General features: G+C 39.6%; 1 protein-coding gene across 4 annotated transcripts in view; it reads left to right on the top strand.

Moving 5' to 3' along the window:
• Positions 1-17,128, top strand: part of ROR1 (receptor tyrosine kinase like orphan receptor 1) — a 161,629-nt gene that overhangs the window by 114,966 nt on the left and 29,535 nt on the right. For all 4 annotated transcript variants that reach the window (XM_083510273.1, XM_083510272.1, XM_083510275.1 and 1 more), the window contains exons 3-4: positions 9,830-10,117; positions 11,282-11,312. In XM_083510273.1, coding sequence (XP_083366399.1) covers positions 9,830-10,117; positions 11,282-11,312 — 319 coding nt within the window. The remainder of the gene's footprint in view (positions 1-9,829; positions 10,118-11,281; positions 11,313-17,128) is intronic.

The raw sequence follows: 17,128 nt of genomic DNA on the forward strand, positions 1-17,128 counted from the left end.
CCCTCCCAGTTTGGTGTCATCTGCAAATTTGATCAGGATGCCCTTGAGTCCATCATCCAAGTCGTTGATAAAGATGTTGAATAAGACCGGGCCCAAGACAGAACCCTGTGGCACCCCACTAGTCACTCTTCTCCAGGATGAAGAGGAACCATTGATGAGCACCCTTTGGGTTCGGTCAGTCAGCCAGTTACAAATCCACTGAGTGGTAGCATAGTCAAGACCGCATTTTACCAGCTTCTTTACAAGAATATCATGGGGCACCTTGTCAAATGCCTTGCTGAAATCAAGGTAGGCTATATCTACTGCGTTCCCTTCATCTACCAGGCTTGTAATTCTGTCGATTCTGTCAAAACATCAGTTGTTTGAGCAGCTCAGAACCTCCATACACATAGCCCGGGCTTGCCCCCTGGGAAGGTCACTTCAGTGCTGCTAATACAGCAGTCTGACTTCACCCCTAGAGGCACACTCCATTGTCTCTTGAGACAGATGGATACCAACTATAGGCAACTTGGTATTAGCATGGCTTGGGGACTGGCTGCCTAACTGCTTATGATCCTGTCCAATAACTGCAGTTGTTAGGGAGGGCATGTTAGTAATCCCTCATGGCCCCTGTTTTCTGCTCCGCCATCATCAGGAGTAGGGCTTTTAGGATGATAGTCCCTCTTCTCTTAGACAAGCAGCAACACGATATGTTTCAGACCCTTTCTGAAAACCTTGCTATTCAGGCAAGCATTCTTCAAAAGTCTTCCAAAGATGACTGCAGCTGATAGATTTCTCCTTAATATATAAAAATTCTATAGCAGCAGGGATTCTGTAAAATCATTGTCACTGCTCAAACTTTCCCCCCCTGCAGTTTTTGCTCCCTTTCATTTTTGGTTGAATGCGTGAATCCTATGCTCACTTACTTTGGTGTACTGCTGAGGATGGCTCTGTTAATGTTGGTTTTGAGATGGTCAAAATCCTCAGTGTTCAGATTCTCTAATATTCTACTGAATCTAATGCTTTTGGTCACTCATTTCTGTGGTGGTTCATAGATTATCCATGATTCTCCTCACAAAATTTTTAAATGTGAAATTGCTTCATGTGGTGAAAAGAGGTAAAATTACAGCTTTCATATTCATGCACAATTTACCTTTTCATTTTCTCTTGCTATACAGGGATATTCAGTAAATCAAGTGCCCCTTATGGGACGTGTGTGTGTGTGTGTGTGTGTGTGTGTGTGTTTTCTATTTGTGGAGTCCCATGAGTAGCTGAGGCAGTAAATTACTATGACTTTGTTTGAGAATTTTTTTAGTTACAGCACATTAGCTCTTTTGTTTGCTTTTCCACTGATAGAGTGTGTGTTTTTGTTTGAGAATTTGTGTTTCTTGAATGTCTCATTTATGGGTAATATAGGACGTAAAATGTGAAGGTCGTACAACAAAAGCTACCAAAGAAATTGACCTAAGTACCATTCACCAGTCTGCTAAACTGTTTCAGAAAATGTGTAACTTATTTCAGACTTTGGTTGGGTTTTTCCCCTTATAAACCCCAGTGTGTATAATGAATGTCTGACGTTACACACAAGGTAGCTATATATAATAACCTTGCCCTGGCTCATCCAGCTATCTCGGTTTATTTGAAAGATTAATAGATCAGAGGGCCAAGGGACGTGTTTTATTGTACATTTCTGTTCCAGATTTCCTGACATTTGGGGTTTAAAAAATAGACCTTTAACAGGCAAAGGAAGGGCTAATAAGAAGCAGATTCTAATGTGATTGTATGTCAAAATGTCAAAAATAACTGCTTATCTTTGACTTCATAGCATTACTCTTCAGCCATTTTATTCACGTAGATGGGTAGGCACATACATTTATTTATATATATATACACACAATCTGCTTCATTGCATTATTCTCCATCCTCTATGTATGTGTGATATACCTACACATGCAAATATACATCTATATACGCATAGAGGAGACCTCTACATATATACCTATTTGTATACACTTTTAGCAAGTTAAGGTTTGGAATAAGACACAGTTTGGTTTCTAAAGTGACAACAAAATTCCTTGATGTTTTTCAGTAGTTTAGGTTACAAGATGATATGGATTTTTGTATGCTAGTCACAAATTACTTATTTGTTATAAACAATAATTTGTAGCACATAGCTTTTCTAGACTCTGATTTCCTTTTCTTTTTTTTATACAGTTGTTGAACCTGCTACTTTAATAATACATTTGTAAATGCTACCAGTGTGTGTGTGTGTGTGTGTGTGTGTGTGTGTGTGTGTCTACCTCTAACAACATAATTGTTGTTATAGTTTGCGCATTTGCTTTGGGCCATTTTGGAACTGATACATTTTATAAATTAGTAACAAGTGTGTAGACCTCCTGCTTGTTTTACAAACCAGATTTCAAGTAAAGAAAAATGTAATTCCTCCACGCCAGTTTTCACTTATCAAAATTGTCACCAAAGCTCTTTGGAAATTTTAAAATGCATTCAGAAACAAAGCAGTATGAAAAATCTAAAACACAGAATTGAAAACTGTCAAAAGGAGCACAGTCAGGTAGAAAATCTACTTTGTATTGACAGCTAAAAGTTTGCTTGTTCTCCTTACTATCTTCAAAAATATTGAAGGCCGTTCTAGAGTAAATCTCAGTTTAAAAGATGCAGCATAAATTAATAAATAATGTCATTAAAGTTTGGTCATGTTCCATTTTTGAAATCTCATTTAATATTTCAGAATGGTAGTCACTCTAAGAGTAACCGCTTTTGTTTATATTTGTTTTTGTGAGGAGTTACTATTCATCCAATAATATATGGCATCATATATTGTTAACTTTCTTTATACGAAAATTAGGAATAAATATAAATATTTGTTCTAACCTTTAAATAAATTCAGTGTCTGTTCATCTCATGCCTATTACTCTACTGCTGTACAGTTCACTGTGTGCTAAGGGGATATTATTGAATTGAATTAATACATTTAGGAATGTGCTGTCTGGAATGCACTATTAAAATACTTTTGCCCTTGCTTTACTGCCTTTTCCCTTCAGTGGGGGTCAGAGACTGGGGTTTCATGGAATTTTATTCTTCTTCCTTTCCTGTTTCAAATATTGACATTTATTTATTTAAAACATTTCTTTAAACTTGATTTTCATCATAAATCATCCAGGACAACAAAACTCAATGAAGCAATAGTGATTGACAGGAAAAGGCAAAATTAACTTATCCACTTAAGCTTTGAAGTAGGAAACTGTATTCACCTGGTACCTGAAGTTCAGAGAGCAGGCACCAGATGAGTTCCTAGGAAGAGCATTTCATTATTGGGATGCCAGCACTGAGAAAATTCAATTCTGAGTTGCCGCCTATCTAACCTCTGAAGGTGTGGGCACTTAGAGCAGGGCTTCCAATGGAGATATTATACTTAAAGAATGGACAACTTCATATGGAAGTTTCTCTGCTCCCAAAACATACAGTGAGGTTAGAGTATATGGTTAGAGTGCCAGACCTGGACAAAGAAGACAGATTCAACTGTCCACTTGGCCATGAAGTGCACTGGGTAACTGTGAGTCGGTCCCCATCTCTATCTCTCTCTTGGTCTAATGCACATGAAAGGGTTGTGATAAAATGAAGGGAGGGAACCATGTATGCCACCTTAAGCTCCTAAATTGAAGGGTGACAAAAATATAATAAATGAACCCCAGAAGCTGATATGCTGGCTGCAAAGGGACACTGTCTTTTCCTTTTTCATCCTGTGGCTTGAGTGTTGGTCGTCTAAATAAATCAGAAAGGCTGATAGAGATGTATGACACTGCAAAGCTGTCCAGCTTCTGGTGTGTGTGTGTGAGAGAGAGAGGGGGGGGGAGGGAGAAAAAAAGGAAGAAAGAAAATGGCTAAGCTTTCAGAAAATATCCACCCAAATGCCTATTGCCTGCTTCTGTATATTATTAACTCGGAAAGGAATATATGCAGTGGAACAATAAAGAGAAAACACAATCCATTCAGCACTATGTGTTTGGATAAAGCTTTCTATGAATGCTTCATTGAGAACTTTGGTGAAATAAAAGCAAGCTGGCTGAGCAAAATGAGTTGCTGGCCTTTGCTTCCTGCTTGAAATGCTGATGACCAAATATTTCCATTCATGTCTCTTTTAACTTTTTGATATGCTTCATGTGGGTTGCCAAATAATAAAAAAGCATTATTCTGTTGTCTGAAAAGTCAATTTGCATTTTCCTTGTTTTTATTAATCAATATGATGAAATGATTCATTTTAAAGACGCTCCTGCATCCTCTTTTGCTGCCATCTTCATTACCCCAAGGAAAAGGAAAAGAGGAACTAAGGTTCTTTACTTGCATTCAGTTCTTATTTTTGCAGCTGAATGGCTTGGAACAGATTCTAGCATGACATCCTGGTAGTACTAACAGCAGCATTAGCAATGATAATGAGCTTTTTGCTTTTGCCTTAGCATGCCAAATGTTCATCAGAATAAGTTGCAACTTAAGTTTAAGTTAGAGTAATCCTACAAAGATTCAAATTCCTTTGCAAGAATTTGCCAGTTTTACTTTAAAATGCACCTGGACGCCACCATTTAAAGTAGTAAATAGTCTGAAAGCTTTCCTGTTTTAACAATGCACATATTTCTTCTTACAATGCACATTTTGTGGTTTCAGAACTCCTTAAACTTAACTGTGTATTAAAGCACTATTCCATAATGAAAAAATGAGGGGGAAAGTTGCAGAATAAAGACACCTAATATTTAGTTTTTGCATTCTTTGTCTCCAGTTTATACTCTTAGACTCATGAAGGTGACTTATGATGTGCAGTGTTTTCTTTGGCAATGCCTCAAAACCAGAAACATATTTAAGGCCAAGCTTTCTAGATATTATCTCAAGTAATTTAGAAGTTCATTATAGGGCACCCACTAGGCCTGCTACAGTAAGGGTCTGTCAGCATTTTACAGTGGTTTATAACTTGAGCATAAAGAAAAAAAGTCTCTGTGGGTTGAAACTTGGCATTTAGGATTTAAGACTGGGAACAGATTGTTTTAACAAATTGAAAAGTAAAATTGACTTGTTATCAAATTATATGTGGTCTAAATTTTAGATTTCTGGTTTCATCTCAAAATTTCTGACATTAAAGTATTTTCTGAAAGCGTCGTCATACATGCTTGGTATCAAACAAAGGCAAATATATGTTTTTTTTAAAAATGAAGAAAATGCTAACTGATTTATGGTACAATCCTTAAATCCTCCTAAATTCAGACATTTAATTGGTGCATTCTCTAGCAATTAGTTTGAGTGCCATAGCCGAAAAAATATTAAAGGGTTGATGATATAATTTGGGCCAGGATTTATATTATGCAACCTGTTTTCAATGACAGTGTTCATGTCAAGAACAGGTGAAGCAGTAATAAGACCATTGTGCTTATGAGGATCCATCTGGATACTGTGGTTCGCCCTCCCCCTCTGCACACAGTGGCCTTGGTAGCAAAACTCAGGTTTACTCAATGCTGCCCCACCCTTTCCTCCACACACCAATTGGGAAATCCTGTTTTTACTTGAAAATGCATCTTCCTGACACTGTAATCAGGTGGGTAATCCATGGCCTTATGTGTGCAGCATCTGGTAGCACTCGGGGATCTCTCTTCCTTTCCATAAATCCTGCAGTGGCATTGGAGCTTGGAGACTCAGCCTAACAGAGCAGCGTAACATCCTTTAGAAATCTGTTCTAGCTGCTACACTTCATGGAGAGGAAAGATACCCTTGCTACTGCCCTCTGTGATGTCTTCTCATGGCCTCCCACACCACACCACAGGTGTGACATAGTGATCCAGAAGCTCCTCTTGTGAAGATTTTATTTCCACTGGGAATCATGTGCTTTGCCAAACTTCTTGGTGCAGTCCTGAAATGGGGAAAACCCCACAATGGTGTTGGGAAGATGCTTCAGAAATGCCTCCTTGAGACTTAGTGTCCAAGTAAACCTATATAAGTTCAGACTACAGGAACTATAAGAGGCAGACAAAGGATGGGAGGGAAACTTAAGAATGTGTGTGAATGGATGTGTGTGTGAGAGAGTAAGATAATGAATGATGGATGGATGGCTGGGGTGTATACTTGGTGTGTGAATGGAAGACTTGTGGGTAGGAGTCTTGTGTGAAAGTAAGAATGAATGAATGAATGAATGAATGAATGAATGAATGAATGATGAAAGTGTGAGAGAGAAGGGGGTGACAAAAATAGGTATCCCTGCTGATTGTTTTGTCCTTACCCATTGCTGATATACAACAAGCAACCATTTTCTTCCACAACAAAGGGCCAGGTAAGCCACTGGTCTGATTCCGTATGATGACTCCTTTTATCTATATCTGGTCATCTGAATGCAGCTACATCTCTGTAAAATTTATATCTGTGTTTTTGTGATGATGCAACCATATTATAACAGTGTATATTAAATTATCCATTATTTGTCGACGTGTCAGAAACAAATCAGCACCCTGTTAATTGTTCCTCACCCATGCTTCTTTGGAAATACTGTATGTTCTGTGTTAGTTTTCTGTGCCCTTGTCAGCATGACAATCATAGAAAAATTAATATTACCCTCTTTGACTCTGTTGCACTGTAAAGCAGCTAAATTACTTTCTTTGAAGTGTAATCAAGTTCAGCATTGTGAAGAAATCCAATACTTAAAATTTGAATGCGGTTGCTCAGAAGCTGTGCACTATTAGTATGATTTTATTAAATGCAGATTTTTGTGGGAATTCAAGAATGTATGATCTGACTCAGGCTATACTTTAACAATGAGTTTTCTTTTAAGTGTTCAAAGCATGATACCAGATTATATGGACCCCTAAGTGAGTGGTGAACCCACTTCCCCTTGCTCACTTGTAAAATTGTAGTCAACTGTCTTCATTGCTATAATACCTTCTTCAGTAAAATGGTGATCATATATACTGCTAGCCCCTTGTGGTTTCTTTGCCCACAGTATTCATGATATTGCAACGTCTCTGATATGAAGCTTAACATCTAAACCAAAGTATACATGGGCAAAATTGTGTTAAGGTGTTAAAAGCTTGTAAAATTAGGTCTCTTTAATCACCTCCTTTGCCTTCTAAATTACAGTCCCGCAGTAGCTCTGTAACTGAAAGAAGCACATATATTTACAAAATTGTCCTTTGAGATTTGACTTTTAGGTGGGTTGGATTTTATGGACAGTTCTTAGTAGAGACGTCCAGGAACAACATTTGCTATTGGCTACCGAATCTGGATAGGATTCGGTACATCTGGATAGGAAAGGTGGCCCTTTGAAGAAAGAAGCTGGTTAAATTTGGATTTAAAGAGTAAACGTGCCATACTTGAAGGAAATTAATAGAGAAAGGCAGCAGTTGGTGTTGTGTTGCATGGAAGAAAACATTGGCACTACTAGAAAATAACTGATGGGCTAAAAATTTTCTTATTAACAGGAATGTGTAGTAATTAGGGGCAACTTGCACTCTCTATGCCAGCTATTTTACATGTATTTCCATCCCCTTCTATTTTATTTTGTTTGTACATAGTTTTGTTCATTTGTATGAAGCTTATATATACCGTATTGGCCCGAATATAAGCCGCACCCAAATATAAGCCGCACCTTTAAAATTGGAGGGGGGGGGAGAAAAAAAGAAAAAATACCCGAATATAAGCTGCTCCATTCCTTGCTGCTCCTGGCTCCATACTGGCGGGGGTGGGGAGCCGTGTTGTGTTGCCAGCGGCCTTTCCCCTTCCTCACTCTCTCCCCAGCCTGGGAGGAGAAGACGGGGGACTATGTGGGCCAGGCGCCACTTTGCCACGCTCCTGGTCCTGTTAGCCCTGCGCTTCTGACTGTATACCGTAAGGTTGCGGATATAAGCTGCACTTTAACTTTTCACCTTTGGAATTTGGGGAAATGGTGAGTCTTATATTCAGGCCAATATGATAAATTGTAATTTGTCCCCTTTTCTCCTTATTTTAAGGAAATATTTTCATTGGTGGCAACATTTTGCCTTTTATCACTGGTCTGTAGACAGTATAAATATGAATTAATAAATAAACATCTCTGATGTGGACTGATAGCCAAAAAAATGTAACATAGATCCAATAAGGGACATTTTAATCCTAACATAATGCCAATAAAGGAAGCTAGAAAAAATGTAGGTCTTGTGGGAAATGAAACCAATACATGCATCAGCATCAGAAGCGGATCGATTTCTAGTTCAAGGGGGGGAAGTAGTTTATTTTCTTTAAGAAACTCATTCTTGAAAGGAACCAACAGACCTGTTTTCTGACCAGATCCAGAGATACGTGCCTATTTAGCTGAGCATTGGGAATATTAAAGTGCTTGCTAAATGTTGTTAAAGTGCCAGCGTTACTTCATTCTACTCATTTATGTGTGAAGGCCTACAGCTACCATAAAATTATATTAATGTATATACAGATGAGTGGTCAAGCTTGTAAGGTAAAAAAAGTAAAGGACCCTTGGACGGTTAAGTCCAGTCACAGGTGACCATGGGGTGCGGCACTCATCTTGCTTTTCAGGATGAGGGAGCCAGCGTTTGTCCACAGACAGCTTTCTGGGTCACATGGCCAGCATGACTAAACCACTACTGGCACACGGAGGACCGTGACAAGTGCCAGAGCATGCGGAAACTCCATTTACCTTCCTGCCACAGCGGCACCCATTTATCTACTTGCACTTGTATGCTTTCGAACTTCTAGGTTGGGAGAAGCAGGGACAGAGCATGGGAGTTCATCCCGTCATGCGGATTTGAATGCTAACCTTCCGATCGGCAAGCCCAAGAGGCTCAGTGGCTTAGACCACAGCACTACCCGCATCCCTAGGTCAAGCTTGTATAACTTGCTAGAGAGTTGGGTTTATCTGGTCTAGAAAACTTAGTTGTGGCTTCCCATAGGCATCTGGTTGGCTGCTGTAAGAATAGGATGCTGGACTAGATGGAACTTTGCAGGGCTTTTCTTATGTTGTTCTCTTGGGCAGCTTACCTTTTCAACAACATTGCTTGGATAAATAAAGCTACCATAACAAAGGTAAAACAGGAGACCATTTCAAAAAGTGGAAAAGAAATTTGCTTTAATAAAACATTAATTTTCGCAGGTAGGGTGAGTATGTATAAAAAGCTACCCCCCAAAAAGGCAATTCATTTTTCAAATTAGGTAGTTGCCTTCACCTGAAGCTCATCTGCTGGACTAAGAAGACAATTCACACAATATTTTATATCCACTTGTAGCCTCTTAAAAATACAGATAGATATAAATGCATATTCATATGTTGGTTGTTAAACTTACTGAAGAAAAGCTTAGCTTTGGTACAAAATGTAAGTTTCAAATGATTTCAAGTTGTTTCCACTTTCAGAAATCTGATAATAATCATATAGCAATAAAATGAAATAAGTGTGCTGGGTGAACAGTGACAGAAGTAGCTAAATATTGTATAAGGCAATGCAGAGCCGTTATCTATATTGTCTAAATAACATAACTACGAGCACATTTGGAATGTGAAAGAGACAGAACAGATCTTCCAACAGTCAGCTTTATGAGTATACATCTAAATGTAAGACAGCATCTTCAGTAGATTATTTGTGACACTTTCCCTTATACTACTTTACATATTTGTATGTGTTGTATGTAGCAACAGATATACATCCACTAATCTTTCTTGATAGGAAAAAGAGATTCATTCACAGTTGATATGCTAGAATACATTATTTATGTTTGAATAGAAATTTCTTGGGTGGAAGAAACTGATTTGTTTAAAACTGCGTCCAAGTGAGCAGTTGTTTTGTCTAATCCCTCTTCCTTGTGTTTTTGACAGATTATTTCTTGAAGCTTGATGAGCCCATGAACAATATCACCACTACCTTAGGCCAGACGGCAGAACTGCACTGTAGGGTTTCTGGGAATCCTCCTCCAACTGTGCGTTGGTTGAAAAATGATGCTCCCGTCGTACAGGAACCCAGGAGGATATCTTTCCGTGCGACGAACTATGGATCTCGATTACGAATAAGAAACCTTGATACCACAGACACCGGCTACTTTCAGTGTGTGGCAACAAATGGCAAGAAAACCGTTTCTACCACTGGGGTACTGTTTGTGAAATTCGGTAAGAAGTCCCTCTTGCTGGAAAAGTTCCTCTTTCAAGAAAAGTTGGGTAAAATGGAGGCAAAGATAAATGTTTCCCCATCATGCCCAACCAAGTTAACACAGGACATAGCTGAACAAAACTGCATATTCAGAATGACAAAGCAAGCAGATTTATCACTTTATTCAATTATTTACTTTTCAGATTACATCTGATTGATGTTAATACAAGCCATTGCAATCTGATTGATGTTAATACAAGCCGTTGCAATGGAGAATCTTGTGATATTGTTACATTATAAACAGCTTGTTAAACAAACAGTGTTGGAGGCAGGCACAACTAAGAGCCAAACTACATATTATATTAAATGTGTAAGCATTTTTTATTACTTAAATATCAGCCACACAGGCTAGGATAGCATTGAGATATTGGTGTGCAGGGATTTAATGTTTTCTCTTCCTGCTGTCCTGCTTGGGCGGGGAAACCATTTCCCACATGTGATGCTGTTAGTGCCAATGGAAGCTTTTCTCCCATGGCTAAATGCAAAATACAGCAAGAGAATTAAATCACAGGATACGTCTATCCTGATGCTGCTTTGAGGCCCCAATCTCTGCAGGCTAGATTTAAATAGTAATTTCAAAATGTGCCCTTAAACTTTTTGCATGCATTTAACATCACATTTTGTTTTCCCCCTAGCACTGCTGGCCAGTAGGCATGAGAACATGTATTCTGTTATTATTGTTGTTATATATCTTGCCTTTCTTCCACCATGGAATCCAAGCTGGCCTTACATATGGTTCCCAGACAATCACCCATTCAGGCATTGAGCAGGCCCAAATCTGTTTAGCAAGGTAGCGGCCTCATGTGCCTTCATATCATATGCTGGGGTTACGATACTGAGCAGAGTGAAAGCCAAACTGTACTAAACACACACACGAACATACACTGTCTATCATTGTTTATAGAATACACTCATTAAAATATTAAGTGATGTAAGAGCAAAATGTATACCTATTGATAGCAGAGAAATACATAGCAATAGCTTTGAATCTTATATTAGAAATTTGAAACAATTAAATAAAATTAAAGTTGACTTAAGCAAAAACAAAAAATTTCCTGCTGTAAACTTAGTAAAAACTAACTCCTTCTCTTCTTCTTTTTTTAAAAAAATTCTCATTTTTCTAGGTCCTCCGCCAACAGCAAGTCCAGGAACATCGTGAGTTGTTAAATACTTACTATGTTAATGAATTCTGTAATGTTTTTTAAAAAGTGATTTTATAGTTCGTATGTATTCTGCTCTGAATTCAACATTAAGAATAGATTTGTGGTATCATTTTAAGTTCATTATATGTATATATTCACACATGCATGCACACACTAGGAGTTGTACAGTGGGTCATGCCCAAGCTAGAGACTGCTTCTTCCGTCAGTAAAATCAAATTGTTTGCTTGCTTCCATGGTCTTTAATCCACCCTAACTCTCCTGAATGTTTGGAAAGAGTGCAGCTGACAGACCTGAGATGTTACCCACTTTTGACAGATGCTTGCAGAGACTGTGCTTCTTCTTAGTCTTTGCTGTGGGCAAAGGAAAATGTAGGCTACAGCTCAAAGCATTTTAGAATCCAATCCTACAAACACAGGACTGTATTCAGTTGAAGTCGCAACAGAACATTCTCCCCCTCTCCTCCCACTACATACCCCCTAAATCTGTTCAGAGGGTTCCCCCAGTCCTCCAGAGCAGATTTGGGAATGTTGCAGGGTGCATGAAGGAAAACCCTTTTGCGCTAGTACTGATTGTTGTGTCTGCACAACTATTTAATTTAGTAACACCCATAGTGTTTACTATCACACTGGCCTTGGTCAAATGCAAGAGGAGAGGAAGGCTTTGGCTGTGTACAACCCCCTGCTCTGAATCCAGTGTACTCCCACTACTGGTATGAGAAGTGGTGTACACAACCCATATTATCGTGTTTCTCCTGTTGCTTTTTGTGAAATACTGTGTTCTGATGTGTCCCCCCCAAAAAAACCTAACTTCAATCTGAATGGGGGGGGTGACCTAGCTTTCGTTTTGGAGGAGCCAGAACCAGGTAGCACTGCCACCCTTGTTAGCCACACTATGTGTTGTTCAAAGCTTTGATTCCTGACCTTTCACTTGTTGCTGTGCCTGAGGAAATCCATCTAGGTTTCCTGACAGGCCCTGAGCCAAAGGACCTAAGAATGAACTCAGCTGCAGGGTTTTCTGATGATCATTGAGGGACAAGGGACCTAGTATGGTCCAACAACTCCAAACAAGCTACAGGCCGGCTCGTTGAAAACCAGCAAGCTAAATGCAAGCTAGGCAGAGAGTTAAAAGCTCTTTTCATGGTGGGTTTTCCTGGCATGAAAAGAGCTTTTAAGCTCTCTGCCTTGCTTGGGGGGCAAGGCTCGCTCAGTGCACCAGCTCTGGAAGGCTAGGGATGCTCACACAGAGATGGTTCCAAGGTGAGGGGTTGAGTATACACATTTTTGCATATGCACAGACCTGAACCCCTGCATAAGATTCAATTGGACTGTACTGTTTATACTATGGCAGTGACTGTTGACCAGTAAAATTAAGCTACTCATGCTATTAAGGAATCTCAACTTGATTAAAAATCTAAAAAGATATGCAGAAAAAGGGAACTGTCAATGAGCTTTTGTTACAATGGTTTTGCCATCATATTCACTTTAACTTTCTAAGAACTCCTGCTGATTTTTAACAGAGCCTAGTTTTGTCTATTTGCGCTTAAGCTTTCAGCTCAATCCTAAACATGTTTACTCAGAAGCAAACCTCAATAGGGCTTACTCCAAATTATGTGTGCACAGGATTACAGCTTTAATTGCTTGATGGTTTTGCACATAATAATTCTATCTTAATTTACTATGTAACACTAATAATGATATTACTATATGCAATGTGGATAATCCTTTTAGCATTTTTTTTAAAAAAGTATGTGATGCTGTTAAATTATTTAGCAACATGAAAATAAAATTGTTTTGCTTGAAGTAGGCTATATATATGGTTAATTAGCCCTGAACAGCATCTTCTGTGGGACAACTCTGATTTTAAATATTCCCATTCTTAATCTGTGATTAAACAATTCATGCTGTCTGGCCTTCTAAATACATTGTGCAGGCTAAGGAATATTTTGATTGCAATTCTCAAAGAGACTTACCTTTGAGTAAAGGTGGTGTTGTGCAAAGTGGACCAAGGATCTATTGCAACACAATTGTGTCAGTCTGGGGAAGGCTGTCATAGAAGAAAGTGACATGTTGCTATCGTTTCTAATGAAAAATCACAAAAATGCACCTTTAGGTGTTAGGCAAGCAAATAAATTTAAGTATTCAATTTACTTAAAGCATTTTCTTTTCACTTAGTGGCATACCTTCTTATAGCTTTATGGCCTTGAACAAAAATCCCATGGCCAATATATGCTTGCTTTCCTTGACCATCCAGAAAGGACTTGTAAGAAGAGGCACAACTTCTGTCATGTTATGCATTGCCTCCGTCTACTTTAAGTTTTACTGTTAATCAAGGTGCGGTAGATTGATAGCGGGAAGGAACATGAAAAATGAATAAAACTAAACTAAAGGTTGGGAGTTGTGTGGGGTTTTTTTTTACTTTGCTTGAGTAAGTTTTCTTCTGGAATTTGCAGTATAACAGAGTTGATAAATGTTGGTTTCTCACTTTCTCTCTCTGTAACTGTGGGCCAAAGTACACATTTCACAGGGAGATCTGTCACTGGGAGCAGTGTGAGTGCTAATAACATGTAACCCTTTTCTAGTCTGCTTCCCCACCCCCCATCATCACTCTCAGGTTACCATTTGCTCTGCATTTGTAATGCAGACACCTGCATGATGACTGTACTCCCCCCCCCCCATGTTGCAAAAAGTAGTGCATGATGAAATGGTTAAATGCCCCCACCTCCTGTGCTGCTTCCTTGGTCTTACTAAGAGCCTCACCTCACCCCACTGCTTCATTTAAGGGAAATGCTGAAAATTCAGTCACATATCTTATTGGGCTAATGGGTAAAGTGTAGAAGAAATGGTGCTAAATATGGAGTTGAGTGTCCAGACTGGAACAAAGTTAGAAATTGTAATGCCCTCATTCCAAGTCCTTGAACTCTCAAGGTCTCAAGCTAGAAAGAGAGAGGTTTGTTGTGTTAAGCCATATTGAATCATGGATTTCAGTAGTAATGAACATGATGTATTACTTTCCATAAGTACCCATTCAAATGGCTTTAACAGAAAGAAAGCCAAAGTGCAGTAGTTAAATATTGTTAAGTGGCCCAGATCAGTCAGTACTTTTTCTGGTAGCTCCCCAAATGTGTGATGAAGAGTTGAAGCTAGAGAGAACCTTAATACCTCCATCCCCACCAGATGCATGCTCTGCCTCCCACAGGAGCAGCTGTTCACGAGGGCATAATATATGAATGAGGTCTGCACACCTAGAACCTAGCATAGCCCTGGTCATATGGCTGATTTCCCAGGTAAAATTGATATCCAAGTGAAAGTAATTCAGTTGAACTAGATAGTGCCCATGTCCTGATATGCGTCTAGTTTATGCTGGTAGGTTCTGATCCAACAAGTAATATGTACATTGAATCTTGCTTGGTGTTAAATGTTTGCAAGAGTGCCTGCACAAATGTATTAATGCACAGTTATATGGTTTCCCTTTGGCTGAGTGGAGAAATTGTGACGCCACTTACCAGCAATAGAAATATATGACAGAGGAACAGGAGTAGAAATGTTATGACAGCATTGAGTTGTTAGCATTTGTATCTTTGTGCTGGATTGAACTAACCCGTTCCTGCTTATACAACAGGTCTTTCCCCCCACTTCCTCCCCCTGCCGCACAGACTCTGTGCCTCCCCCAAATTCACTATAGAGGGTTGGGAGAACCCCCAAAGCAATTGGGTGGGATTGGAGATCCTTCTGTCAGACAAGCAGAAATGCTGACAGAAAGATCTACCGTATTTTTCGCCCCATAGGGCGCACCGCCCCATAGGAAGCACCTAGTTTTTTTGGGGGGGAAATAAAGGGAAAAAATTATTTCCCCCCCTGGCGCGGGGGAAGCCCGAGCTTCCCCCAATCCCAGCCCCAAGAACAGCCTGCTATCCGCAAGCCTAGGGAGGCCAGCGGTAGGCAGGCAGCTCGCCCCAGGACTGCAGGCAGCTCTGCACAGACATCGGGAGGCGGGCGGACTTCGCGCCCCCTCCGGATGGCTGCACAGAGCTGCACTCGCCCCGGGACTGCAGGCAGCTCTGCGCAGCCATCGGGAGGCGGGCGGACTTTGCGCCCCACTCCGGATGGCTGTGCAGAGCTGCGCTCGCCCCGGGACTGCAGGCAGCTCTGCATTCGCCCCATAGGACGCACACACATTTCCCCTTCATTTTTGGAGGGGAAAAAATGCATCCTATAGGGCGAAAAATACGGTACTTAGCACCATTCCTCTCCCTTTCTTTAGTGCTAAAACAATCTTATAAAAGCAACTAACAAAACCCAGTTGGAGAACATTTCAGCCTCCCAGGACACTCTGTTGGTGACCTTAAAGTGAGAATTCTTGAAAGAAGAATGAAATCACAACTAATAGACAAGTTCAATTCTATCAGCTGAACAGAGATAACAAGTTTTTTTAATCCCACTGCAGGTGTCAATTAGCTAGCAACGGCAGGATGTTTGTGTTACCATCAACACTTCTTCGGGACTGGTCACTGTGCTTATTTTACATGCATTTAATCTTTACTTATTGTCACAATCTAGTTTTTTGTACTATTTCCTTTTCCTCTGACCACACTGATTACACCCCCCCCAAAACCATGCATATGTATTCTTGCTAATTGAAGATAACACTTCATGAATCTAGTGAAGTTTTTACCAACTTGTTCTTCAGAGTGCCCCAAGATGCTTTTGACTAAAAACAAAAAAGACTAATATGGCTACCCCTCTGACAACTGTGCCAAAAATAAGATTTAAATATACAGTGTTAAAATACAAACATATTAAAATAACAGTAAAAATAACAAAAAATGATCTTAAATATAATTGATTGCCTGGATCAAGGCATTGCGTCAGGCTGCCTCAGTCATGTTGAGAAGCTGGCATCTTTGTGCTCAACATACAGAGGTTGGAGGGCGAGGTTGGGAGAGTGAGCATGGCACTGGTATGAGGCAAGCAGTGTGGCTCAATTGCCCTTTACTCATGTAGAAATCTTTGCCTTTCCCAAGTAGTATGTTATGTATAGTTCATCTGCTTATAAAGCCATATGGGAACATTTTACTTTTCCTATTCTGCTGCTAGCAACTTTTGTCATAGTATACCTTACCTTAGTATACCTTACTTTATCCTGTTACAGATAGGTAGCCGTGTTGGTCTGCCATAGTCAAAATAAAAAAATTCCTTCCAGTAGCACCTTAAAGACCAACTAAGTTAGTTCTTGGTATGAGCTTTCGTGTGCATGCACACTTCTTCAGATACACACTTCTTCAGATACTTCAGAAGTGTGCATGCACACGAAAGCTCATACCAAGAACTAACTTAGTTGGTCTTTAAGGTGCTACTGGAAGGAATTTTTTTATTCTTACTTTATCCTGCTTTCTTTCTCTGGTGTACTAATTAGGGATGATACATTTATAACACAATATCCTGAATTCTAGGTTAAGGTTAGAGTCCAATAGCATCACTGAATTTAGTGGGATTGCTTCCTAGTGAACATGTAGAGGATTTCACTGTAGAATAACCATTGGTCTTTTTCACTGTAAGGCAGCCATTTTAAAATAAAAATGATGATGATGATGACGCCGGCGCATCTTTCTAACTACCAAGAAATAGACTTGACCCCCAAAGTGTTAAAATCATATCCCAGTAGTAATCCATTATTTGGCACGCATTGAAATCTGAGATAATTTCCATGACCCAGAGAGCAGCCTACTCTTTTAATGGCCTTAGAACTGTATTACTTCCTTAATCTTCAAGCTGTTTGGCTGCTACCATGATGGATCAGCAGTCAGAAGAG

The sequence above is a fragment of the Podarcis liolepis genome, assembly GCF_965112155.1.
Source record: "Podarcis liolepis genome assembly, chromosome: 6".
NCBI lineage: Eukaryota > Metazoa > Chordata > Lepidosauria > Squamata > Lacertidae > Podarcis > Podarcis liolepis.